At 52.2% G+C, this 23576-nt stretch overlaps 10 protein-coding genes across 10 annotated transcripts; 5 read left to right on the top strand and 5 right to left on the bottom strand.

Moving 5' to 3' along the window:
- Positions 1–401: 401 nt before the first annotated feature.
- RHO25_010422 (uncharacterized protein) lies at positions 402–1550 on the top strand (the record flags this gene model as incomplete). The annotated part of the gene is made up of 3 exons (XM_023602666.2): positions 402–411; positions 461–833; positions 884–1550. 3 exons carry the CDS (start codon positions 402–404, stop codon positions 1548–1550), a joined length of 1050 nt encoding a protein of 349 aa, XP_023450958.1.
- A 325-nt stretch (positions 1551–1875) lies between these two features.
- On the bottom strand, positions 1876–4136 carry RHO25_010423 (uncharacterized protein; the record flags this gene model as incomplete). The annotated part of the gene is made up of 2 exons (XM_023602665.2): positions 1876–3408; positions 3483–4136. 2 exons carry the CDS (start codon positions 4134–4136, stop codon positions 1876–1878), a joined length of 2187 nt encoding a protein of 728 aa, XP_023450961.1.
- A 1877-nt stretch (positions 4137–6013) lies between these two features.
- On the top strand, positions 6014–7296 carry RHO25_010424 (uncharacterized protein; the record flags this gene model as incomplete). Its single annotated transcript, XM_023602664.2, has 2 exons — positions 6014–6542; positions 6638–7296. 2 exons carry the CDS (start codon positions 6014–6016, stop codon positions 7294–7296), a joined length of 1188 nt encoding a protein of 395 aa, XP_023450960.2.
- A 1585-nt stretch (positions 7297–8881) lies between these two features.
- Positions 8882–9555, top strand: HTZ1 (histone H2A.Z; the record flags this gene model as incomplete). Its single annotated transcript, XM_023602663.2, has 3 exons — positions 8882–8897; positions 8951–9039; positions 9238–9555. 3 exons carry the CDS (start codon positions 8882–8884, stop codon positions 9553–9555), a joined length of 423 nt encoding a protein of 140 aa, XP_023450963.1.
- Positions 9556–10485: 930 nt separating this feature from the next.
- On the top strand, positions 10486–11556 carry RHO25_010426 (uncharacterized protein; the record flags this gene model as incomplete). Its single annotated transcript, XM_065603294.1, has 1 exon — positions 10486–11556. One exon carries the CDS (start codon positions 10486–10488, stop codon positions 11554–11556), a length of 1071 nt encoding a protein of 356 aa, XP_065459366.1.
- Positions 11557–12833: 1277 nt separating this feature from the next.
- RHO25_010427 (uncharacterized protein) lies at positions 12834–13962 on the bottom strand (the record flags this gene model as incomplete). Its single annotated transcript, XM_023602662.2, has 2 exons — positions 12834–13826; positions 13900–13962. 2 exons carry the CDS (start codon positions 13960–13962, stop codon positions 12834–12836), a joined length of 1056 nt encoding a protein of 351 aa, XP_023450962.1.
- A 1356-nt stretch (positions 13963–15318) lies between these two features.
- On the bottom strand, positions 15319–16629 carry SU2 (Eukaryotic peptide chain release factor subunit 1; the record flags this gene model as incomplete). Its single annotated transcript, XM_023602661.2, has 1 exon — positions 15319–16629. The coding sequence occupies one exon, from the start codon at positions 16627–16629 to the stop codon at positions 15319–15321; it is 1311 nt and encodes a 436-aa protein (XP_023451190.1).
- A 1002-nt stretch (positions 16630–17631) lies between these two features.
- RHO25_010429 (uncharacterized protein) lies at positions 17632–19683 on the top strand (the record flags this gene model as incomplete). The annotated part of the gene is made up of 1 exon (XM_023602660.2): positions 17632–19683. The coding sequence occupies one exon, from the start codon at positions 17632–17634 to the stop codon at positions 19681–19683; it is 2052 nt and encodes a 683-aa protein (XP_023451193.1).
- A 351-nt stretch (positions 19684–20034) lies between these two features.
- RHO25_010430 (uncharacterized protein) lies at positions 20035–21174 on the bottom strand (the record flags this gene model as incomplete). Its single annotated transcript, XM_023602659.2, has 1 exon — positions 20035–21174. The coding sequence occupies one exon, from the start codon at positions 21172–21174 to the stop codon at positions 20035–20037; it is 1140 nt and encodes a 379-aa protein (XP_023451194.1).
- Positions 21175–21928: 754 nt separating this feature from the next.
- RHO25_010431 (uncharacterized protein) lies at positions 21929–23282 on the bottom strand (the record flags this gene model as incomplete). The annotated part of the gene is made up of 2 exons (XM_023602658.2): positions 21929–23093; positions 23155–23282. 2 exons carry the CDS (start codon positions 23280–23282, stop codon positions 21929–21931), a joined length of 1293 nt encoding a protein of 430 aa, XP_023451235.1.
- Positions 23283–23576: the final 294 nt, after the last annotated feature.

Genomic DNA, 23576 nt, shown 5'->3' on the forward strand with positions numbered 1-23576 from the left:
TAGAGCATGAAAGTCACGAATATGTAGAAATCCACAATTGATCGTCGGCATCAAGGAGCGCGCTTATTGTAGCATACGATACTGTGGTAGATAGATCTGGTTGGGATCCCACTTTCCATTTTGCTAGATGCTCGAGCAGAACAAGTCCTACTTGAGTCTCGACTCGTGCTGTTTATTTCGAATGCCATCTCAGTGACACTGTGTTCGTGAAGCTCGTTGCAACAGGTGTCCTCTGATCATTTGTCTTGTCGATGCATTTCATGGACTGGTTTCACTTGAGGAAAGTCATGATGTCAAGCGTGAAATGTCTTGGCATTTCGCTCTCGGACACCGTGAACAACCGGTGAATGTTGAGCTGGCCAACCTCACCCTCTTCTCAATCGTGCAAAAGCATCTCCAATATGAACTACGGTATGTAGCATGCTTCACCTGATCATGATCTTCTACTGACATGTTGTAGATTCCCTGGTCGAGGCCGTCGTCGATGGCGGCTATCTCCCCGAGTTCCTGCTCCGAAGAGGGATACGCGGCCAGCTTCAACAGCGCATCAACCTCATCAGGACCACAAGTCTAGCAGAGAGCTATGAGACCAAGATGAAATATGTCGAACTATTACGGAGTCGGCCAATCGCGATTGAGACCGCTACGGCAAACCAGCAGCATTATGAAGTCGGAACTGGCGTGTTGACCGGCATGCTCGGGCCTCGAATGAAGTACAGTTCTTGCCTCTATCATAAGGGTACGGAGTCTCTGGCGCAAGCTGAGATTGCCATGCTTGAAAGTTATGTGGAAAAGGCGCATCTGAAGGACGGCATGCGGATTTTTGATCTCGGGTGAGTACGCCAAGGCCTTATACATGATTTGCCTAACAGGATATCTATAGTTGCGGATGGGGCTCTCTATCTCTCTATCTGGCCGAAATCTTCCCCAACTCAAAAGTAACAGGCTTCTCGAATTCGCGAACACAAAAAGAGCACATCGACTCTCAAGCGAAGCAAAAGAAGCTCTCAAATCTCGAAATCGTGACAGGCGACATCTCTACATACGACTTCTCAGGCACTTCCCTCGAAGGCCAATTCGATCGCGTCCTCTCAATCGAACTTTTCGAACACATGAAAAACTACGAACTCCTCCTCGCCAAAGTTTCAACTCTCCTCAAACCAGCCGGCAAACTCTTCGTCCACATCTTCGCAAACAAGGACTCACCTTACGATTTCGAGTCAGGCTGGATGACAGACCACTTCTTTACTGGTGGCACAATGCCTTCTGCCGATTTGCTGCATTTTTTCCAACGCGATCTCAGGCTAGAGAGACAGTGGTGGGTGAGCGGGAAACACTATGCAAAGACTTGCGAGGACTGGCTTAAGACTATGAATGCGAATAAGAAGCAAATATGGCCGCACCTGGAAGAGACTTATGGGAAGCAAGATACTGCGAAGTGGTTCTATAGGTGGCAAGTGTTCTATCTGGCTTGTGCTGAACTTTTCGCGTGGAACGGAGGCGAGGAGTGGGGTGTGTGCCACTATCTATTCGAGAAGCCCAAGAATTGAGCTTCCGAAATAGACTCGCGTGGAGTTTGGTTGCGATATCACCAGACGGTTGCAGTGCAGTACTGTGTAAAAGATGATACGAAGGCAAATAGACATAAAGTAGTTGGCATCTGATGAGTTCGACAACATATTCCATTCTCCTTCCGTATCCCCAGGGGCTCCTCGTTGAGGGTATAATTGTAAGCAACTGCGTTACCCTGTTAAGACGAGCGAAGAGAATTGGTAAGTGGCCGGCTCGAATGTAAACGAGAATGTCATTCATTGGTTCCTCGATATAGTAAGAAAGATTTGTAACGCTATGAAGAAGACCACATGATCGCAAATGTTAGCACGTAGTGACAATATAGCAATCTTTGTCCCATAGCGTAAAATCGGGCGAATTAGGCTTCGTCGCCATGGCGATATCAAACACTTTGCGGTTGTACAGCGTACATTTGCCCTTGTTGGTGTAGCTATAACTCTGACAGCCGGCGTTCAGCAGACACTCGTTGCGGCATAGAGTATCGCTGCCAATGTCGAATTCCTTGAATAGCTTTGGTTGCGGATTGGTAAGGACCTGGGAAGATTTCGCAAATCTACCACAGATTGTGTTCTTGGGCTTCGATGGGTTGTCTTTGACCAAGCCTGGTGTGCAGGCTGGCCTGGGCGGAGTGGGAGTTCCGGTGGCGCTGCCTGTACGGGAAGTTGTCGTGGTTGTCGAAGGAGGTTTGTTGTTATTGTTGTTTCCTCCGGAGAGTCCGATGCCTCCACTGTTGAGTCCGTTGCCGCCCAAGCCAGCTCCCGATCCTGTGCCTTGGGGTGTATAATCTGGCAGTCCGTCACCGCCGCCTGTCCTCTCGAAAGAGAGACATTTCGGCTCGATGAGGTCGATCTTGACTGGGTCCATGAGATCGTAGGCTCTTGAGCCAATGTATTTGCCTTGTAGCACAAATTGCAGAGTGTTCGAGAAGAAGAGCGACGCTACGATACCATAGCAGCCTTCATTCACGTCTGTGCCAAATTTGTTTGGATTCGCACCAAGCGCGGCAGTGGCCTCAAACTTGCCCTCGGCGACAATTTTCGGTGTCTCCACGAACGAGGCGTCGGCCTCCCATGTACCTTCAAGGATGTTGACCCCCAGTCCAATCTTGACAGGCAAGCCCACGTACAGCTGAGCGTTGAGCTCGCCAGACACAGAGAAGTTGGGCTCGTATCTCGGTGACCAGCCCCGACTGAAACTCTTGGACGAATCCAGTAAGTCCAGTTCGATCTCGATTTGGTCCCATACCACGCTCGAGCCAATAAGCAAGTTCCCACTGGCCTTGATCTCCATTCCGAGGAGGAGGCTGAGCTGGATGAAAGGACCGATGTCAGCCAGTAGCGGGATCTTCCATCCTGCAAGATTGATCCTGGCTAGTTGCTTCAGGTACTCCTTCTTGTAGAGTGCGTAGGCCTCGAAGCCTGCATTAGCTCCTGCTTTCATCTGCAGCTTGAAGCCGACCTTCAGCTTTGTAAGTGAGAAAGTAGGCAGTTCTCCGCCCATGGTTCCGTATATGGTTGCTTGGCCTCCAAAGCCGCACTGCACGCAGTACAACTTGACGCCGTATTCTAGGCCGCCGGACACTTTGCCAGGTTTGGGTCCCTCGAACTTCTTCACATCTTTCGACAATTCGCCTTTCTCCCACGCCTTCTTGGTGTCATTCTTCACGCCTGGCTCGTCTTTGCCGACTTTCAGAAGTCGCACTGCGTTTGGCCAAGGGGCATCTGAATCGACACCGAGGATGTCGCTTGCGTACACACCGAATCCGAATGTGAAGTCCAGGGTTTCTTCCACGTCGATAAGACCTCTTCGTCGGAATGCTGGATGAGGCGCAAAGATCTGTGCCACGAAGGAGCGACTGGTCAGTACGATGTCATATATCAGTTCTCAGGCCAGGTTGGGATGCCACCTACATGTCTCTTATCGTGGGCCCGCTTGATAGGCAGGACTCCCACATCGCCCCATGACAGATCGAATCGCAGGCCAATTTGCTTGTACGTGGATTCGGCACCTGAAGCGGTGAAAGTCTTGCTGTTATCCGAAAGGGCGACAGATCTCGCGAGGAAGTAGTCGTTCTCTTCATCCTTGCCACAGCCTTGAACAGCTGTGACGAAGATGATCGGGCTATTGGTTGGCCACCGCTTCTTCACGTACGCGTAAGCCTTGTCCGTCAACTTTGCAGTGAGTTTACCGTTTGAGCAGGATATTTGCGAAATGTAGGTTGAATGATCTAGCGCGACAGTTGGGTGACGGAATTCGAAAGTCGCCTGTGTGAGGACCGCCGATCCATCTCGTCGAAAGACTCCTTTTGAGGTGTTTGTGTTGCTGGACCCAGCCCAAGCCAGGGTAACATTCTTCGCTGTAGCCAAGGTCAAGAGAGCATCTTCATCAATCATCGGTGGTATTATGGGTTCGAGAAGCGCCCGCGGAGCGTTGCCTGCTGTAGTCTGCTCCTGGCGGGGGACGTTGTGTCGTACATTGCTGTAGAACTCCGGAACAGCAGCAACTTGTTGACAGGTGAGCAATGCAGCGAGTGTGCGTGTGATAATGCCTCGTGGCAACAACATCGTGAATGAAGAGATTCCCGGAGATGTAGAAGGACGATCCACGAGAGGTCCAGGTAGTGGATACTGAATATTCCACACCTACCAGTGAGCCAGTCTACACACTCGGCAAGGGAGGAGCTATCAAGGATATAGCGGCCATGTGGCAATGCATGGCTTCCTTTCCTGGATACCAACTTCCAAGCCATTGCGCGATCGAGCCCACGTCCGGCCACTTCTGCGGCCATAACTGAGGAGCAGTAGTTGTGCCCAGATCTGGCGCCATCTACCGTTCCATAGGACAAGCTGTGGGCCATGTGATCCCTATGGGCGTCCAGAGGCCTCCTAGCAAGCAAGCTTCATTGAGGATGGTCAACGGATAGCTGCACATTAGCGTACAAAGTGGTCTGGAAGCGATCGCGAATGCCGAACAGCGTAAGGGACTGGAGCACCTGTGAGTCGTATGGCTGAGACGACCTCGAACTAGGATGGCGCTACAGAGCCACCTTCGCTTGGCAATTGTCTCTTCTCGAACACATACCGCATGCAGCACGTGGTAGATAGTGCCTTGGCTAGGACGCCACGAGTCTTCAGAAGTCCCCGATCCAGTAGCGAAACCCGTCACTTCTGTGAGCTCTAGGCAACGGTCTTTCGGGTTCAGGTAACGTTTGACAGTGTTCAGATCTCAGCGCCCAGGGGAGCAATGGCCCGGGTCACTGATGATATGCGGTCGTCTAGATCTGTTGTTGTGTTCGAATCTCCATCGTCACTACCATGCACACTCTTCGAGTCAGGCCAGTCAGCGTCAATCTTGATTATCTTCATGAAGCCTGATCGGTAGAGACGCCACAAATGCCGCCAATTGCCACAGCCACGTGCAGCTTGGGTCAGCGTTGACCTGCATACAGGGCGACAAGCGTTGTCTGTGCCTCTAGCCTGTCTTACCTCGTGGTCCAGATCAACATCTGGCTTGCTGCACGCAATAGATCGTTCAGCGTCGCTTGAGAGCAAGTCACATGCGCTTACGGGATTGGTGACAACTCTGCTATGCCAAAACACGCAGCGTAATGGAGTTACTTTGCCCACCAGCTGACGATGAGACAGTTCGCGACCGTCCAAACGTCCAGCATGTGTGGCTTGAAGTAGCCAATTGTGGACAAGGCGTTGCATAGAAAAACCTCCGTGGCATGTCTCTCGGAGCCGATGCAGCACTACTGCATCACACGCCTCGATTCCATATGGGAATAGTTGTATCCTGCCTGAACGGAAATCAAGTGTTCTCTCATGCAGGTCTCATCTCAGTCATCAGAACTCCAGGCGAGAGAGCTGATGTAGATCACCGGCAGCGGCAAGACAGCTCGAGGGCCTCCATCGTTCGTTGTGCTCCAAGCGTCTGTTTCGATTGGTAACTTTACCAAGCGCGTTGCGTGACCCAAACTCTTCACCCCGGCTGCTTCGAGCAATGACTGTCGTCTTGGCGCATGGCTTGGCTCTGCATCTAGAGCTTGTAGCGACGCAACTTTAACTTACAGCTCTCTCGCCGCGATGGGTCAAGGTCGTCCGAACAGAGTTACTGTCGGCTCCCAGCTGGTACAGGATTTCCGAAAGCGGCTCTGGCGTTGTCTCGGATAAGTCCGTCGTACGCAGTCTCGATTCTGTTCTACTGGTGCTGTTTGCAATTGAGCTCAGGACATGTTCGTGGAAAGAGTATCGCGTGTTCGATAGGAAGCATATGCCACGTGCTGTGCAGAAGGCTAGATCGCATGTGGTACTCCACGACGTTGACCATGATGCTGTATTAAACCAGAGTCCGCTTGGTTAGATTGTTGTTGTTCATCTTCGCAGCAAACCAGCTTCATCGCCTTCGCTTCCCCGACTGCATTGCTGTCTTGTTTCTCAGCATGATGTCTATCGTTCAGATTGCAGCGCTGCTGCCGCTACTCCTGGCTTCTGCTACCGCTCAGTCCATGACCTGCCGGACGACGCTGGGCACCAAAGCAGTGAATCCTGTACCAACATCAACCATAGTATCAACTTCTGCATCTCGACCTACGCAAACACTGGTCGTCCAGAAGACAGTGACCACGTATCTTGGCCTGACCTCGACTTCAATGCGGACTGCAACGAAGACGGAAACCGTCACGGACACCACAGACACAGACACCTTCTATGTCACTTCGACATTTTTCGACGTCCAGACTTTCCGTGCCACGACGACGATGACCACCACCACGACCGATACCATCACCACAGCCACGACGTCCACCACGGTTACTCCTACCTCCGCAGGCTTCCTGAATATCCGTGATACTCTGAACAGAGGATCAGTCGCCCGTAGAGCGATGGAGAATCCTCACAGCCCAGTGAAGAGGGCTTTGCTGAGCGGAAAGCAAGGTGTTTTGGCCCAGACGAGACCAAATAGGGTTGTTTGTAAGTTCATCCTGCGAGACGCATGTCCAGAGCCGCTTTCTCAAGTTCCTCATTGGCCGTGATTGATGTCGACTAACCGTTCTTGTTCCTGCTAGGCACGAGCTACGCAAAGAACACCAACACCTTCACTTCTTACACAACTCTTGCCGCCCAGACATCCACAAAAGCATACTGGTCCCGCACCCTCATCAGGACGACAACTGTCACTGTCCAGACAACCATCATCCCTGAGGTCGCCACAGAAGTTATCACCGAGGTTTCAACCAGCAAGGTGCAGACCACCACCACTCTCATCGAAACCGATGTCAGGCGCGCAGTCACCACCACAACGGAGAGCCTTCCTGGTCCCACCATCTTCAACGCCTGCAACCCCAACAACGAATTTGGTGCTACATTCCGCAGTGGTAATGAGCCATTCTACGTTGTCAATGTTGCGAACAATGGCCCGAATGTCGCATCCAACTTCGAGACTGTCGCCGATGGTGCTTCTTCGGCCCTCGAGTGCTGCAACGCTTGCCAACGTCTCAGCACGTGCGAGACATTTGTCTTCAGAAAGGCCTTCCGGAACTGCTTCCTGCTTTCTCATCCTGGTGCTACTTGTCGCTCGCAGAGTCAGCCCAACTTCATTCTTTCTTCCCCGGTGGTTGAAGGCGGAGACATAAGCGACGGAGCTGTTGTAGGCAATGGCAACTGCGGATACGTCTGGAGTGGCACACCCAAGGGCTCTTTGCGCCGTGTTGACGGATATCCTTGATAGTTATTTGAAATTGTGTAAATTTAAGCGTGCGGTGTTTCGTAGCTCGGGACCATAGCTATCTGTACTGAATTTCATTTGACAAACCTTTCTGTATCCATGAAAGGTGAGTGGGTGTCTGTTTGTGCGCGATGGCGAAGGAGCGCGTTGCAAACTAGTCCATATCGCTTCCTTCGCGATCAGAAACTCAATATGCGGCCTTCACGGCCAACATGTAGAGCCAGACCGCAGAACCGGGGCGAGGAAGATCAGCCATTTGTGATGATTCCCGAGAAACAGGCCACCATAGCTTTGAGTGAAGTCGTCAAACGCTTGTTGAAATCTTGGAGGAAGAACCGAAAGTCGGTGCCACTCCTGGAACGTAGGCTGCGAAGGCTCTCATACACTGAGATGGCTGTCTGCACATCAACAGAAGTGCACTTGGCTTGGGGTTCGCTGTGGACTGGAAGCAATTCACGCTGCTTCCACGATATTGGCAGTCGAAGCAGATTCGAAAGGTAGATGTCAGTATTCCGAAGGAGAACCACAATTTGTTGGATGAGATTGAACTGGAAGTGAGACTGTGAAGGAGAGATCAAATGTCAAGGACGATCGGTGAAGTTGCCGGATGGCGCTAAACCGCTTTCGGTTCCCGGCTTTGGAAGACCACCGCACGAGAAGATGCTCTGCTCTAGACATGAAGAAGCCCATCTACATTTGTCATATCCACGTTCAAAACCTATTGGATCAGAAGATATGCATATCATCTATGCATTTCTCTGCATTCAAGTGTATTGAAGCGTCGTGGCTCATCCTATTGCAGCCAGTATCAGAGCCTTGAGCCTCACTCGCCGCGCCCAGCCATATAGCCTCCAGGCATTATGGCTTGGACTAAGAGCGTAGCAGGTATCACAAATACCACTGGGCGAATCCTTGCAGCTGGTAGCTCGCGTTCAGGCAAGCGTACGGAGCAAAATACACTTATCTGGACATCTTTAGCTAACGCAAAACACAGGCACAAGGCAATCCTGAGCCGAGAGCCGCTCCAGCATGCCCAGAAACCGCCCTTTCACTGCTCGGTGTCCATCTTGCAGGCAAGTATACCATTCCTCTCACTTGTCTCAGTCGAAAGCAGCACCTTCGCGTTACCTACTGCCTATCTTGCTGCCTCCAGAGCTCCCAACGGGAGCCTCCACTGCTGCAAGCAAAGCACGCAGGCAGGCAGCGACAAACGGTGTTCAACCACCGCACCGCATCTACTGTTCAACAAGCACACAGCGAACTGTGTCTGCTGATGATATCGCAGGCTCCCGCATCCATTTGCAGCGACCAAACGAGCACCTGACCATCTGCCCACCGATATCACGTCCGTGCGCTGGATAGGCGCGAAAGTTGTTGTTCCGCGCTTTACCGAAAACGAAATGCCCGCAAATCCAGTCTGGAAGGTCGTTGGACGCGACTGACTGCAGCTTCGTCCCGGACACAACAACCCATCAGCCTCCTCATTTTCGAGCATTCCGCCCACAACAACATCGCCCACGCTCCGCTTCGATACGCGCAATAGATTCACCACACATTCTACCACCCCACGCATACACGCGACGCAATGGCAGGCGGAAAGGGTACCTACATCCCGCCGAGACTCGACCTTCGGGCGCATCTGACAGCTGTGCAGGCAAGACTGGAGGCAAGACGGGCGGCAAGGCTGGCGGCGATAACAGCGGCAAGTCGCAGAAGTCGCACTCGGCCAAGGCCGGTCTTCAGGTGTGTATTCCGTTCCTGTTGCTCGACAGGCGAGGCAGCAGACTTGGGTCAGGCGGGCGCGTCGCAAAGCATTTCTCGAGGCACAGTCATACTGCACCACCAGCAAAACACGCAATGAGACCGCGCCCGTCCGATCCACAGCACACTGGCCTCATGACGCGTCACTGCGACCATCGCTAACTGCTCTACCCCACCCAGTTCCCATGTGGACGTGTCAAGCGTTTCTTGAAGTCGCAAACCCAGAACAAGATGCGTGTTGGAGCAAAGGCTGCCGTTTATGTCACCGCCGTCCTCGAGTACCTCACCGCCGAAGTCCTCGAACTCGCAGGAAACGCCGCGAAGGATCTCAAGGTGAAGCGTATCACCCCGCGCCACCTTCAGCTTGCCATCCGAGGTGATGAAGAACTCGACACGCTTATCCGCGCCACGATCGCTTTTGGAGGTGTCCTACCACATATCAACCGCGCTTTGCTGCTCAAGGTCGAACAGAAGAAGAGTAAGAAGGCAGAGGCTTAGTGAGCCCGGGAAGAGTTCAGATGTGTGTGGTAGACATGTCTTTGAGAGAGTTGTGAGTCGAGTATACCCAGTGGAAGGTCAAGATTTTGTTCCGGGCAAATGGAGTTTGAGGAGGAAGGCGTCTAGGTACATGATGAGGCGCTATGAGGCGCTAATGAGTGTAGCAGTAAGGTGATTTTTCGATCGAATACTGAGCTTCGTCTTTCTTTAGGTCAACGGCGGACCAGTTCTGCGCCGTTCGCCACGTCACAGCAGTTCCCAGTCCGTTGTCTCCGTCGACATGCAAAGCATGACACCCTCCTCAGTATACGTCGTCTATCCTTGTCCATGGGAGACTCGTTTGTCAATGGAGGCAAAGCAATTCCAATTCATATCACGCGATATATTTGACCAAATGTTTCGGCTATTCTTGAGCCTGTCTTTCGTCAGGTTGTGAAGGTATGGTGGCATTTTGGGTTGGTACATACACATGGACTTCTGACCACGCTTGTGCGTGTAGCATTGTCCATCACTGATTGCCAAGCGGCTGGCTTTCACTTAGGCCTTACCATTTCGCAGGTTATTGACATCGGCTCGACTGAAAGCTGCAGAGGAAGTCATTACACTCCGAGAACATGCAGTCCAGCAACCCGGCTTTGTGCCTCGTGACTATTGCACACGAGTCCTTACAGGAATATCACGGCAACGGCCACTACCTGGCTGTGAGCTTGAATGCATTGTGCCTTTGTTTTCTACCTTAAACAAAGCCGGAGGTTGCAACTCTCTTTTACCCTTTGATCAGACATGAAAGCATTGTTCAACCTCTGTACTAGCTCTCGCCAGCTAATAACTTGCCGTTATGCCCTGTACTTTGCTCCAACAAACAAATTTCCAACGATACCGAGGCTCCTGACAGCTCACTCGCACCTGAAGCGACCTCGATTCTACAAGATGGACGCTCAACCGCAGGCAGAGCCCCCGAAGTGCCTCATTTGCTTGGATGATGAAATTGAACTGACTGATATCCCAGAAGCCAAAGTATGCGTGCCATGCTTGGAGAGAGCCTTCAAACTCGCAATCAACGATCCTACCAGCTACCCGGTTGTACTCGGCAACGCAGTCCTCAATATGGACTCATTCGAGCATTTGCTCCCTGCCGATGTGGTCACCGCTTTCCGAGCCTCCGAACGAATGCACAGGACTCCTCGACTCTACCGCGTATTCTGCGCAGCTCGACCAAATGGCCAAATTTGTGGGAGATTTCTCATCGACGTTAGACAAGCTCGGCCAGAGGGTACTAAGCCAACTATGGTTTTGTGTAGGCCCTGTCAAGCATGGACCTGTATCGATTGCGGCCAAGAATGCGTCGTCGGATCCGCACATCGCTGCAACACTGAAAGAGAACAAGAACTGCCCGCTCACGAGAAGGGTAAGACGTGGCAGCGCTGTCCATACCAGGGCTGTCAAGCAGTAGCAACTCGCATTGACGGTTGCAACTCCATGATCTGCGGACATTGCCGAACCTGCTTTTGCTGGCTATGTGGTGAACGCGCCCTCCACAGCGATTCCCACTGGTGGGCAAAGTGCCCACGTTTCTCCACCCACGACAATGCCGATGCCAGCTGGGATCGAATTCCTGATGACATGACTGATCGGCGCGAGATCCTCCTCATTTTCCTTCGCCGCCAGTACACATTATACAAGACGAACAAAGCAGAACTCGAAGAGCGGCTTGAAATTTCCATCGCAGCGAAGCTCGATGAGATTCACAAAGCAGAGCGGGAGAATTTTGAGCTGGAGAGCAAATGTCGTATCGCCAATGAATACGAGGACCTCTTGAAGCAGAAGGACATGCGGCTTGTCAATCTGAGGGCCGGAGAGCATGGTATTCGCTACCTTCTTGGCGGAATTATGGACGAGTACTTTGTTTTTGGTGAGAAGAGGGAGCAGCTCCGGATGGTGAACGAAATCACTGGGCTGGATATTCGTGAGGATGAGTTCGAATGGCACGATATGGATTGATAAAGGGGAAGTATTTTCCGCCAATTTTCGATCATTGGGAGACGCCATGAAGGAGGGGCTCGGATTGAGTAGCACGGTGACAACTTGAGCTGTGCCATTAGACTGACTGACTGACATTTGGTAGACTTGCGCCCCTGTTTGAAAATACAAAAACAAATTTCGCTGGTCGAACATTTACTCCAATCTTCATGTTCATAATTTCATTTCATATCGATCTTGGCACTGGCAGATGGCGCGGAGTATCCGATCCTGAAGAAACAAAAAGCCGGCATATGGCCTCGCTCTCCCTACTCGATCTCCTACGATGCTTAGAGCATGATTTACCAAAATCTTTGCGCTACCATGCACAAAGAACTGAGGCCCTTTGTGTAGCTCCTCTTTGTCCTTCATTCCCCTTCGATCTGTCAAGACGCCATCTCGCCCTGGGCATGAAGGCTGTTGAAGACCTCGTCGGCAACGTCTCGATCTGGCTTCGGGAGAGGGTGAATTGGCGTAGGAATAGATCCAAGTGGATCTCTTTCAGGAATGGAGGATCAGACGTAGACTCTGCGAGCTCATCCATCGCATTTCTCGCCGTACGGACCGTATCCTTCAGCGTACCATTCTGATCGTGGCCTCGCGGGTTGAAGCAAGTGCTATGCGGTGAACCTTTTTTCCTTTGTTTCAAGTTCCAGAACACACTTATAGACTCGAGGCGTAACAGACACGACTACCGGACTGTGTCCGCTAAGATTTCTCTGCTCGCTACCATTTAGTTACCAGCATTGTTGACGTTCATATTCTGCAAACAATTATGCTTGCTCAGACAAGTTGGCGACTCATCACCGACTTTAGTTCCGGCAGATCCCCATAAACAGGATCGTCCACTTGTCGTTTTGCTGTTTTGACGCGTAAGTTCTCTACAGGTCAGGGGTTCGAAAGGCGGTTGGTGCGTTCATTTTTTTTTTTCACGCAACTCGTCGCTAGCATTTTTGCTTAAAGCTGTTCAATGCTCGTTCGAATCTCCTTATTATACTGCTCTGCGCGGTAGTTAGAAAGGCAGTCGTCCCGCACGTTATTGTTGTGTGTTGACCACTTCTCTGCAATTTTCGTGCTTGGGCACCTTTAGTGGCTCGGGTCGATTGAGTACTGTAGAGACAAGTAGTAATCAGTGAAATCTATATATCGCGTCAGCAAGACTTTCTCATCTTCGACGGCATCGAACAGCACAAGCCAGCAGAGAAAAACAACATCCGAACAGTAGTCACGATTTCCTTTCTTTTCCATGTCTATTCTCCTCACACCAACTTGTTCTCAAAACTCCCGAACCATCTCCACTCCTTCGCCACCGACCCCAGCTCTTTGAGGGCATTATTCACCTTGCCGCCCTCAGGGAGCTTTCTCCCAACGCATTCGACAAAGAAGACATAGTGCCAGGCGCTCTCCGTGCTGGGCCGGCTGTTGATACTCGTGAGATTGAGACCGAACTTCTTGAAAACAGCCAGGCAATCTGCAAGAGCACCTGGTTCACCGTGGTTAACAGTGAAGGTGACTAAAGTCTTGTACTTCTGTGATTCCTGGTCTTCCGAATCAGTTGACACGGCGGGTGAGGAGTCGATGGGGACGTCCTGGGTATTACGGAGAACCAAAAATCGAGTTGTATTCCCCTCTGCATCTTGGATGTTCTCGGCAAGGAAGTCGAGCCCATAGACCTCGCCGGTAAAGCGGCTGCCGATGGCGGCGCTGGTTCCAGTTTCGTCGGCAGCTACGAGCTCAGCGCCGCGACTTGTGCTCCCGCAGTCTTGCTTCTCAATGCCTTTCAGGTATGTATCTAGGAACACTTTGCATTGACCCCAGGCTTGCGGGTGGGAGTAGACTTTTTTGATGTGGGCGAGACTAGAGAGTGGCTTAACTCTTGGCTTTTGCGGATTTGGAGTGGACTGAGTGGGAGTGATGGCATCGGAGTCTGGAGGGAGAATGTTCGAATCTTTGAGCTTCCGGACACTAGGATGGGAGGGGCTGTTGTTGCCGTCATCATCTGCAGGAGCAGAGTGTCCTAGTAAGCAGTGATGTACCGGGAGGTAGACCTCTCCTTCAACTAGAATGTCTGGGTGGAGATTCTGTGCGTTGACAAAGAGGTCGAGAGTCCATACGACAGAACCGTTGGTAGAATTTTCGAATGGGACGACACCGTAGCGAACTTTCTCGTTCTGGATCAAGTCGAAGACTTCTTTGATGGAGTGTTGCCACTGAAGATCGTATTTGTCCTTTGGGAAAACGGAAAGAGCAGCCTGAAAGGCATCAAAAAAGATTCTGACAAGGACGTATCGCAATATGAGGGAACAGATGCTCAGAGCAACATACCTGATGAGTATATGATGTCTCTGGGCCGAGGAAGGCCACAGCTGGCTTTTGTGTCTCTGACATGATGCCTTGAATGTGTCGAGTTCGTGTGATGATCGCCTGACGAGCAATTCTCCAACAGTGGAGACGGTCTGCCTTTCGAATATTTTCTCTAAGGAGCAGAGCGTGCGGATCCTGATGACAACAGCCTTGCAAAAGTCGATGCCAGTACTGGCGATGGTCCACTATGGCTCGAAGCAGGAATCACAGAGGGTTCAAGAGCGTCGTTGGCACTGATAATGGCCGAAAATGCAACGTAGAGTTGCGTTTTGGTTAGGTAGAGATCTTTTGATGGATCTGAGTCACTCCAACCTTGCTTGGGTCGAATCCAGTGAAGACGACAGCGCGCTATAGCTTGGATACGCGACCAGACGACTTCTAGCGCACTGGTAGTGATAATTACACTGGCAATGGCAGGCGATGCAACTCGGCTTGGCAATGAGCTTGCGGATGCGAAAGTCTTGCTTGAGTTGTAAACCAGCGAAGGCGGTGGCGCAGTGTGGCCTGAACAGGCTTGTCGGCGAAGAGAAGAACGCGTTGACAGTGGCACTGGTGGGCCAGGGTCGTGCGGGTGACGGCAATATGTACGTGATTGTCGTAGATCTCAATGCAAAAAGTGGTGTTGAGAAAGTGGAAGCCGCAGAAAGTTCGAAGAGCAGCAACAAAAGAGAAATGACCAATCAAAACGAAACGCGAAGGTAGAACTTCTTGACTGCCTCATTTGACTATTGACTAGATGACAGCTATTGAGCGCGATGAGGAAGATGCAAGGGAGTATCAAAATTTGGACAACTGTATAGGTGAAGTGCAGGAACGCTGTTGCGAGGTGCAGATGCAGCGCCAAGAAAGCTTCCGCCCACCCTTGAGCATCGGCCAAAAGCACACGAATCCGTACGGCAAGGAGTGTATTGAGTTCGACGATCTAAAACTGCAACAACAATCTGGACTCCACGAAACCGGACCAAGATACACATTGTAGCGAATGCCATGGCTAGTTCATTCCCAATCAGCCGTTTCGGTTTGTGGAAAGCGCTAATTTGGCTCCGTCAACCGCCATGATCTCGTGTCACCTCCACCTGCATTGACTTAAGCTGTTATGCTTGATCGCAGTGGGGTGGAAGTCTAGAAGAGTCAGCAATAGTCGGCAGCATCAGGGTGAGATTGCTGCCTTACCTGTGGTCGGTGCCCGAAGTGCTTATTCGCCGTAGCAGCTTGCTTAGCCAGCACTTTCTGCGCGAATGATGGTTTGGGTTCTGCTCCTTTTGAAGCCGCCGGAGCAGTAGCAGCTGCAGCCTCCTCTGGCTGCGTGGCGAGCGTCACGTCATTGGACTTGACCGTTGCGGTTCGTGACTCCTCGCCTTCTGCGAGGTCGTGTATGGGTCAATCATCGTAGAACTCATCTTCGTCATCATCGGCATTGAGTTGCTCAAAGTTGAGAGCGTAGCGCAGAATGGCGCCAATTCCACCAAATCCGCGCACGAACTGGTTGCCCTCGGAAGAACGATCAGAAACAAATTCCAGCTGAGCACCGAAATCGCGGTACTTCTCGGCAAGCCACTCCAAGAAAGGCATCTGATCAACGACTTCCATCTCCTGGCCAGTATCTTTGTCCATGAAGTTAGAGCGGTCCTTCTCCTGCTCCTTGGACGTGTGCAGGATAACCTCGGTGCCCTCGCTGCTCTTGAGCGTCCAGCGGGTCAACTCCAAGTTCTCGAATACGATCAAAGTCTCAGCCGCACCAGCCTCCAGAGCCTTGAGGGTATCGCCGATACCATAACAGACCTTGCCAGTATCTTGGCTGATTTGGTCGAAGTATTGGTTGATGAGCTTCTTCTCCTGGATGAACTTGACGTTGGAGAGCGTATCAGCAGCCAGTTCGATGGCCTGGTTGAACCCATTTTCGCCACCGTACGAGACATCGACGACCTTGATGACCTTGGCCTGGAGGCGCTGATCGAACAGGTCAGACTGGTTCAAGTCGTTCTTGAAATCAGCAGATCCAGCAAGGACGATACCGGCCACGTTGACCTTGTCGTTGGTGATGAAGTTTTGTACAGCCAACTCGGCGACCTTTCGGACATAGTTGTGACGCTTCTCCTCACGCAGACGCGCGAAACGCAGGGCGGACTGTCCTCCTCGGCCGTGCTTCTTGGGTAGATCGACAGAGAATTTGTGGACGATATCTCTTGTGTTGCCCGCCAGTGTTCCAAACAATGCTCCGTTTCCGTCCATGATGATGAAGCCAAATTTCTGATCGGACTCGAGCAACTCGCTCAGTGCCTCGGTGTGGAACTTGTTGTCACACAGGTATAGCGAAGTGTTGATGGGTTTGAAAGGCTCGAAATCGATGTTGATCTTTCGCTCTTTTCCTTCGGCCGTGATGATTTCACCACAGTACACCACCAAGCCGTTCGGCGGCACTTTCGAGTACAGCTTCAGACGCTGCTGTGTCGATGTGATGGCGGACAGGACGGACAATCGGTTGACGCGCGACTTGATGTTGGAAGCCGTTCCGAATTCTTCAGCCAACATCTTTGCCGCTCGCGAGACCTGGTCCTTGGGCGGGATGATCAAGCTGATCATGCTTGTGCCGTTACCACGAGCCTGCTCCAGACGTTTGATCAATTTCTTGACCTTCCACATCTCGATATTCTTCTCGGCCTCGCCGGCCTTGGGATCGTTGGCGGACATGGCGGCGGGTGGGTGAGCGCAGCAACGTCGCTCCTGGGAGAAGTGGTTAGTGGGGTGAAGCTGGAGCAAGAAAGTGTGGAAGTGGAAGAAATTGCGGGCACGGCGGGCAGCTGCAGAAAGCACATGACCGCGCGCGAAGCTGACAACTCACCTCTCGAGGGCCCTCTCAAAATGCTGCTGTGCGCTGCACTCGTCCGGAGGTGCGATGACTCGAGCAGGCGAGGGGTGGAAGAAAAAGGGAGGACGGGAGCGCTGCCTGATGACACTCTGAAAGCGGACGTCTTGGGACCCGGGCAGAAAATGGGCAGCGATTGTGTCGTTGGGGACAAAATGGGCACAACGTCACACCTTCCAACGCCGCCCAGAGATTCACGTCCCCACAATTCGAGTGGTCGGCCCTCCAACTTCTTCCGGCCGACGCTCCACAGGGAAGCTGATGTTACGGAAGGCCATTAACTAGTTGCACTTCGCTGCAGGGAAGGACATCTCAACGACGAGCGACTGTCACACGGCCAGCAGAAATGCACCAGCTGATGCGTGTGACCATGGCGAGACACGTCCATTCCATACCGCTTCTTTGTGCAAAACATAAAGTTCGCCAGGTCCGCTCTAAAGCAGCCAATCTTGCGCGCAGGCCGACACTACCCGCCGCTCGTGAGCCTCACACGATGGAGGGCGGCTGTTCCAGGTTGTTCGTCGATACCGCACACTTTGTATCTGCCAGGCATCGTGACTAGCTCTGAAGATAAGCCCATGGCGTCCCGACCGTCTACTAATCTGCACATGCAGCCCTCTTCTCCACTTCCAATTACTTTATCATCCCAGAGTGGTGCGCAGTGAGGATCCCGCCTGAAATTTCCCATTGCCCACCTGCTCCTTCATCCGCGCCACAGCCATTGGGCGTGATACAAGAGAGCTTCAACAGCTCTTCCCCCTCCCCGGGCTCCTACTGCTAACTACCGCTGGGCGTAGGTGCGGAGGACTCCTGCGATCACAGACGCGATGCCTGCACAGCGAGGCCAGTTGCCCTCCAGCTGGCAGGCGTACGAACGCGGACGAGCTGGCTCGGCAGATTCTACCGTGAGCAGAGTGCAGTTCGACGAGTCGGCCGAGGAGCACCACCACGCCGCTTCCAATGGCAGCCACATCCCCTCAGCGTACGACAGCGATGGACATCATGTGCGGCGGCGGAGGTCGTCCATTGGTATGGCCGTGGACGCCATCACGCAGGCGGGCGGAGTGAACTCCATTGGCAACTTCGCACGATCATGGCAGCGTGCAGTCGGCTTTCACGAAGTCACTCCGGTGCGGCAGAGCTTCGTGTACGCGAGGGACGACGAAGATGAGGAGGGAGATGAGGAAGAGTCGGATACGACACCAACCGCCCCATCCTACCACCGATCACTGCTCAGACAGCAGCTCGAACAGCGAGATGGAGGAGCCGTGGACGATGCCATTGATGATGGGACGGATGACCGGACACCTACAGCAGAACTGAACCGGACACTGTCCAAGACTACAAGAGGTTCAACGACAGCTGCTACCGAAGACCAGCCACTTCTTCAAAAGATCAACTCGCGGACTCCAGCGGACGATAGCATATTCATGATCGAGCCCCAGCTCGCCTCGCCCTTTGGTGGCAGCTATGGCAGTACCTGGGGCTCGCTCTCATCACGAGTCAACGAGTCTTCCATGCGACATGCAGGTCGTCTTTTCCGCCAACAGCAGTTGAGAGGATCAATGATGCCGGATAAGGAACGGGAGCCACTGATGGTCAAAAAAGTCCAAGAGGACGACGGCAAGGTCGTGCAGGTCATCGTGGGCCAGTCCACCCTACCCCAGACCATCTTCAATAGTGTGAATGTGCTCATTGGGGTGGGCCTGCTCGCACTTCCTCTGGCGATGAAGTACGCTGGTTGGATTCCTGGTCTCATCTTCTTTGGCTTCGCAGGAGCCTCGACATGTTACACTGCCAAGTTACTCGCCAAGTGCGCAGATATCGATAACAGTCTGATCACCTTTGCCGACCTTGCATACGTCTCGTTTGGGCCGTGGGCCCGAATTGGCACATCGATCCTGTTCTCACTCGAGCTCGTGGCTGCATGCGTTGCGCTAGTCGTCCTCTTTGCCGACTCGCTCGATGCTTTGATCCCGGTAGATGGCCTAGGATTGACGGAATGGAAGATCGCCTGCGGAGTCATCCTCGTTCCACTAAGCTTCCTCCCTCTTCGCCTGCTGTCCTTCACCAGCATTCTCGGGATTCTTTCTTGCTTTGGCATTGTTCTTGCTGTCTTGATCGATGGACTCATCAAGCCGGACACTCCAGGCTCTCTGCGACAACCAGCAACAACATACCTTTTCCCAGCGAACTGGGGTAGCCTACCAATCGCCTTTGGAATTCTCATGTCCCCATGGGGTGGCCACAGTGTCTTTCCCAACATTTACCGCGACATGAGACATCCCTACAAATACCGCCGAGGCGTCAACATCACCTACATCTTCACCTTCGGCCTCGACCTCCTCATGGCAGTGGTAGGCCTCCTCATGTTCGGCGATGATGTCAAGGACGAAATCACCCGCAACATTCTCGAGATGGATTCGGGCTACCCAGCATTCTTCTCCGTCTTCATCGTTGTCTGCGTGGCCATCATCCCTCTCACCAAAGTCCCACTCAATGCCCGGCCTATCGTCTCCACCCTTGAACTCTTCCTTGGCCTCGACGCACGAAGTATGGGCGATGGACAAGTCACGCACGGCTGCTCAGGTCTTACTCGCGGAATCATGAAAGTCGCTGTGAGGATCTTATGCGTGGTTTCTTTCGTTCTTCTGGCGATCTTGATTCCGCAGTTCGACACGATCATGAGCTTGCTCGGCGCGATTGCTTGCTTTACGATCTGTTTGATTCTGCCTTGTGCATTCCACCTGAAGCTATTCGGCAAGGAACTGACGACAAGGCAGAAGACGCTGGATTGGGCTTTGATTGTTGTCAGCAGCATATTGGCGCTCGTGAGTACGGCGTTTAACTTTGTGCCGAAGGAGAAATTGGGGATATGATACAACGGGGAGGTTTGAGTGCGCGGCATCATTGAACGGCCTGAGCAAGTTTGCGTGTATTGTTATGATTGTTGGTGTTATGAAGAGGCGGTTGTATAATTCAGTTGAAGCGTTCTGAGCACAGCATGATGGAATGAGATCCGAATCTCAACGCATGTCAATATGCAAACTGCTGGGCAGGTTGTTTGGAATTGTTTAGATCATTGTTTCATGTATCATCATTGATCATCCTGTACGCTGCTGTACATCCTGTATCGCTTCACCTTCCACTTTTCACCTCCTCGCCCTCAAACTATACACATCCTCATTCCTCATCAACCACTCCAACTCCACCTCCTCCTCAATCTCATCTCACCTCCCCAACTCACTCTTATCCACATTCCCCTTCTCCGTCACCACCTTCCCCTTAACCGCAATCCCCCCCTCAGGCGTCTCCGCCCAAATCTCCCACTTCCCACTATCCAATTTCTTCCCCGCAAATTTCACTTCTTCATTACAATACAACGGTGCAACATTCCTATATTCCACCGATTTAATCACTTCATTCCCCTCTTGCGCTAATCTCTGCTGTAATAATGTGACCAAAAATGTGAAACTCATGGGACCGTGGAATAAGAGATTTCGATGGCCTTCGATTTCTCGAGAGTATTGTGGGTCTAAGTGGATGGCGTGGGCGTTGAATGTTAGGGCGCTGAAGCGGAAGAGGAGTTTTGGGTCGGGGAGGATTGTGTGGGTGTAATCTGGTTTATGTTCGGGTTTGAGGATTTTGGTGCCGGGTTTTTTTGAGGCGTCGGATTTTGCTTGTGAGGGTGTTCGGCCTCGCATGAAGACTATGTTTCGAGTTTCGAGGATTGAACATTCGCCGAAGTCTTCTTCGCTGTCTCTCCACAGACGTTGGCGGACGCGGTGGTTGAGGTCTTCTTTTGCTTTTGTATCGTTCATTGCAGCTGCGAGGCGAGAGACTTCGTCTGGGCTGGCTTTTGCGAGGCGACGTTCGATGGCGACGAAGATCTTTTCTTGGCCTTCGGTGCCTTTGATGTCGACGCGGCGGATGAATTCTTGACAGACGCCGCGGGAGCCGTCGAGGAGGAGGGGGTTGTTTTGGTTGTAGAGGACGCGGCCGCCGGCCCACATGCGGCGTTCGAAGGGTTGGCCGGGGCTTTGGTCCGGGTTGGTGCCGTCGGGGAGCATGTCGGATTGGCGTTTGGAGGGTTCGAAGTAGAGGAGGTGGTGGGGTATCGGAAGTTCTTTGGCGAGTTGGGTTGGAGGGAGGACTGGGGGTGGGTTTGTTTTGGGGAGGAAGTCGGCGAGGGTCATGTCGAGGCGGTAACTTGATTGTGGTGAGAGGTCTTCGAATGTGGGTTGAATGGCTCGTTTGGGGAGGTCTTGTTGGAGGTGGGCGAAGGAGGAGTTGTAGCGTGTCCATGATCGTGATTGTAATTGAGTGTTGCGAAGCCATGAGGCTCGCAGTGTTCTTGAAGACGACGCCATAGTGTGTAGTGAGTGTGATGGTAGAAAGAGAAGCAAAAGAAATCGAAGTATGGAAGTTAACGTGTTTGATAAGCAATCTGATCAGACAGCCATCCTGATCAGGCCAAATCAGGCCGAAATCTAAGATTTTTGAAATGCGATAACACGACAACGCAGATAGCTATAGCCTTAGTACTTTGATTGTAGCTCGAGGAGTATTATAATATAAATTTCCTAGAGTCTAGGACTTGCTATAGTACTATAGGGCTTAAAATCAAGATATAGGCCTTGAAAAAGCAGTGGGACTGCTATAACGAGGGAGTTGCAGAGACGAGCTATTGCTTTGTCCTATAAACCTAGACCTAGGACTCCTAATATCTCTCTTAGCTTTTGTTTGAACACTATATCTGCCGGCGTTGTCGTGTTGTTGCATTTTCAGAATCTCAGATTTCGGCCTGATTTGGCCTGATCAGGATGGCTGTCTGATCAGGTTGCTTATCAAACACGTTAGAAGCAGACGTCAATGGCCAGAGCTCCCAAGCTTCACCTCGGATGCACCCCACAAGCGAACACGCTAGCTGGGATTGAGAGGCTTGTGCTGGGGTCAGAAATTATTCCCGGGTTATGCCCATTTATGTTTGTACAGTGTTGCAGCAAAGGCGGAGCCATTAGTCAAAGCGGTGTCTCATCGACCAGCAATAAATGCTATCGCTGCAGGCAGTATTTATGTATCATTTGTATTGATCGTGGCCATCTATCCTAGCCACGTCCAGATCTACCGCAACGCACGATGCGCGATATCTTTTCGGAACTGCATCCCCTCAAACTTGATGCTCTGCACGCCTTGGTAGGCTTTGTCAACTGCCTCACGCAGTGTGCTCCCTGTAGATGTAGCCGCAATGACTCGCCCTCCAGTGGTCACCAGCTGGCCGTCTTTGACGCCAGTTCCAGCGTGGAAGACGAAGTTGCCCTCAGCCTCGTTCACCTTCTCAACCTGCATCGGGGTACCCTTGGGGTAGCTACCGGGATACCCTCCAGCTGCTACCACAACAGTACATGCACTCAGAGGTGCGATATCGATCGACTGAGAAGAAAGCGTCCCGTTCGTGGCGGCGAGCATGAGCTCTGCAAGGTCTGACTTGAGCAAAGCCAAGCATGACTGAGTTTCTGGATCGCCAAATCGAACATTGTACTCCAACACTCGTGGGCCCTTTGGTGTGAGCATAAAGCCAGTGAAGAGACAACCCACGAAGGTCATGCCATCGGCCTTCATGCCATGGATCGTTGGCTGCAAGACGGTCTTCTCGATCTCCGCAAGCACTTCTTTCGTTGCGACAGGCGTAGGCGCATAGGTTCCCATACCACCGGTGTTAGGGCCAGTGTCGCCATCTCCTATTCGCTTGTGATCTTGTGCGGGAGGCAGGCTGAGAATTGACGTCCCGTCACTCAACGACAAAATGCTAATCTCGTCTCCAGTCAAGAACTCCTCGATCACGACGCTGTTACCTGCACTGCCAAATTCGTGGTCGATCATGATTTCTTTTAGCGCTGTCTGCGCTTCTTCCTTGGTCTGTGGGATGATGACGCCCTTGCCGGCAGCCAGTCCGTCGGCTTTGATCACGACTTCGTAGTCGATCTCATCGAGATGCTTCTTGGCTTTTTCGTAGTCATCAAAGTTCTCGTATCTTGCTGTTGGAATGTTGTGCTTCTTCATGAAATCTTTGCTGAAGGTCTTGCTGCCTTCCATTCGTGCAGCAGCCAGCGATGGACCAAACGCTTTGATATGCGGGGCATGTTGGGCAAAATAGTCCACGATGCCAGCAACAAGTGGAGCTTCAGGGCCAGGCACGAGGAAATTGAGATTGTGCTCCTTTGCATGAGCGACGAGCTGGGAGAAGACTTCAGAAGAAACATTTGTGATGTTCTTGCATTTCGGTACGCTGGACGACGTGAGCAAACGAAAGAGTAAGCGATCGAGGCAGGCATTGACCTTTCACCTACCCAGCTGTTCCTCCGTTGCCAGGCACAATATGAATCTCCTCCACGCGAGGGCTCTGCGAGAGCTTCCACGCGAGAGTGTGCTCACGGCCGCCATTGCCAATCAGGAGAACGCGGAGTGGTGCAGCCATATCGTTGTTGCGTGTTTTATGTCTTTGCGATTGAGTCGAGGCTCGCTTGCCAAAAATTTAGACGGGTCGGCTGTTGGATTATCCGGCCCGCGCAGCCACAGGAGCTCAGCCACAACTCTGACGTTGATCGCTGATCGTCCAACTAAACCATGTTCACGGCAGCCTAGTTATCCTCACATGTAAGAGCAGTCCGCGTCCGAAGCATCTGTAACGACTGCAGAACGATTTCGAGCCCGGTTCCGCTCCCTCACATGCCACTCTGGCCCTCATGAGCGGTGCACGCTCAAATCACGC

The sequence above is a fragment of the Cercospora beticola genome, chromosome 7, assembly GCF_033473495.1.
Source record: "Cercospora beticola chromosome 7, complete sequence".
In the NCBI taxonomy this organism is placed as follows: domain Eukaryota; kingdom Fungi; phylum Ascomycota; class Dothideomycetes; order Mycosphaerellales; family Mycosphaerellaceae; genus Cercospora; species Cercospora beticola.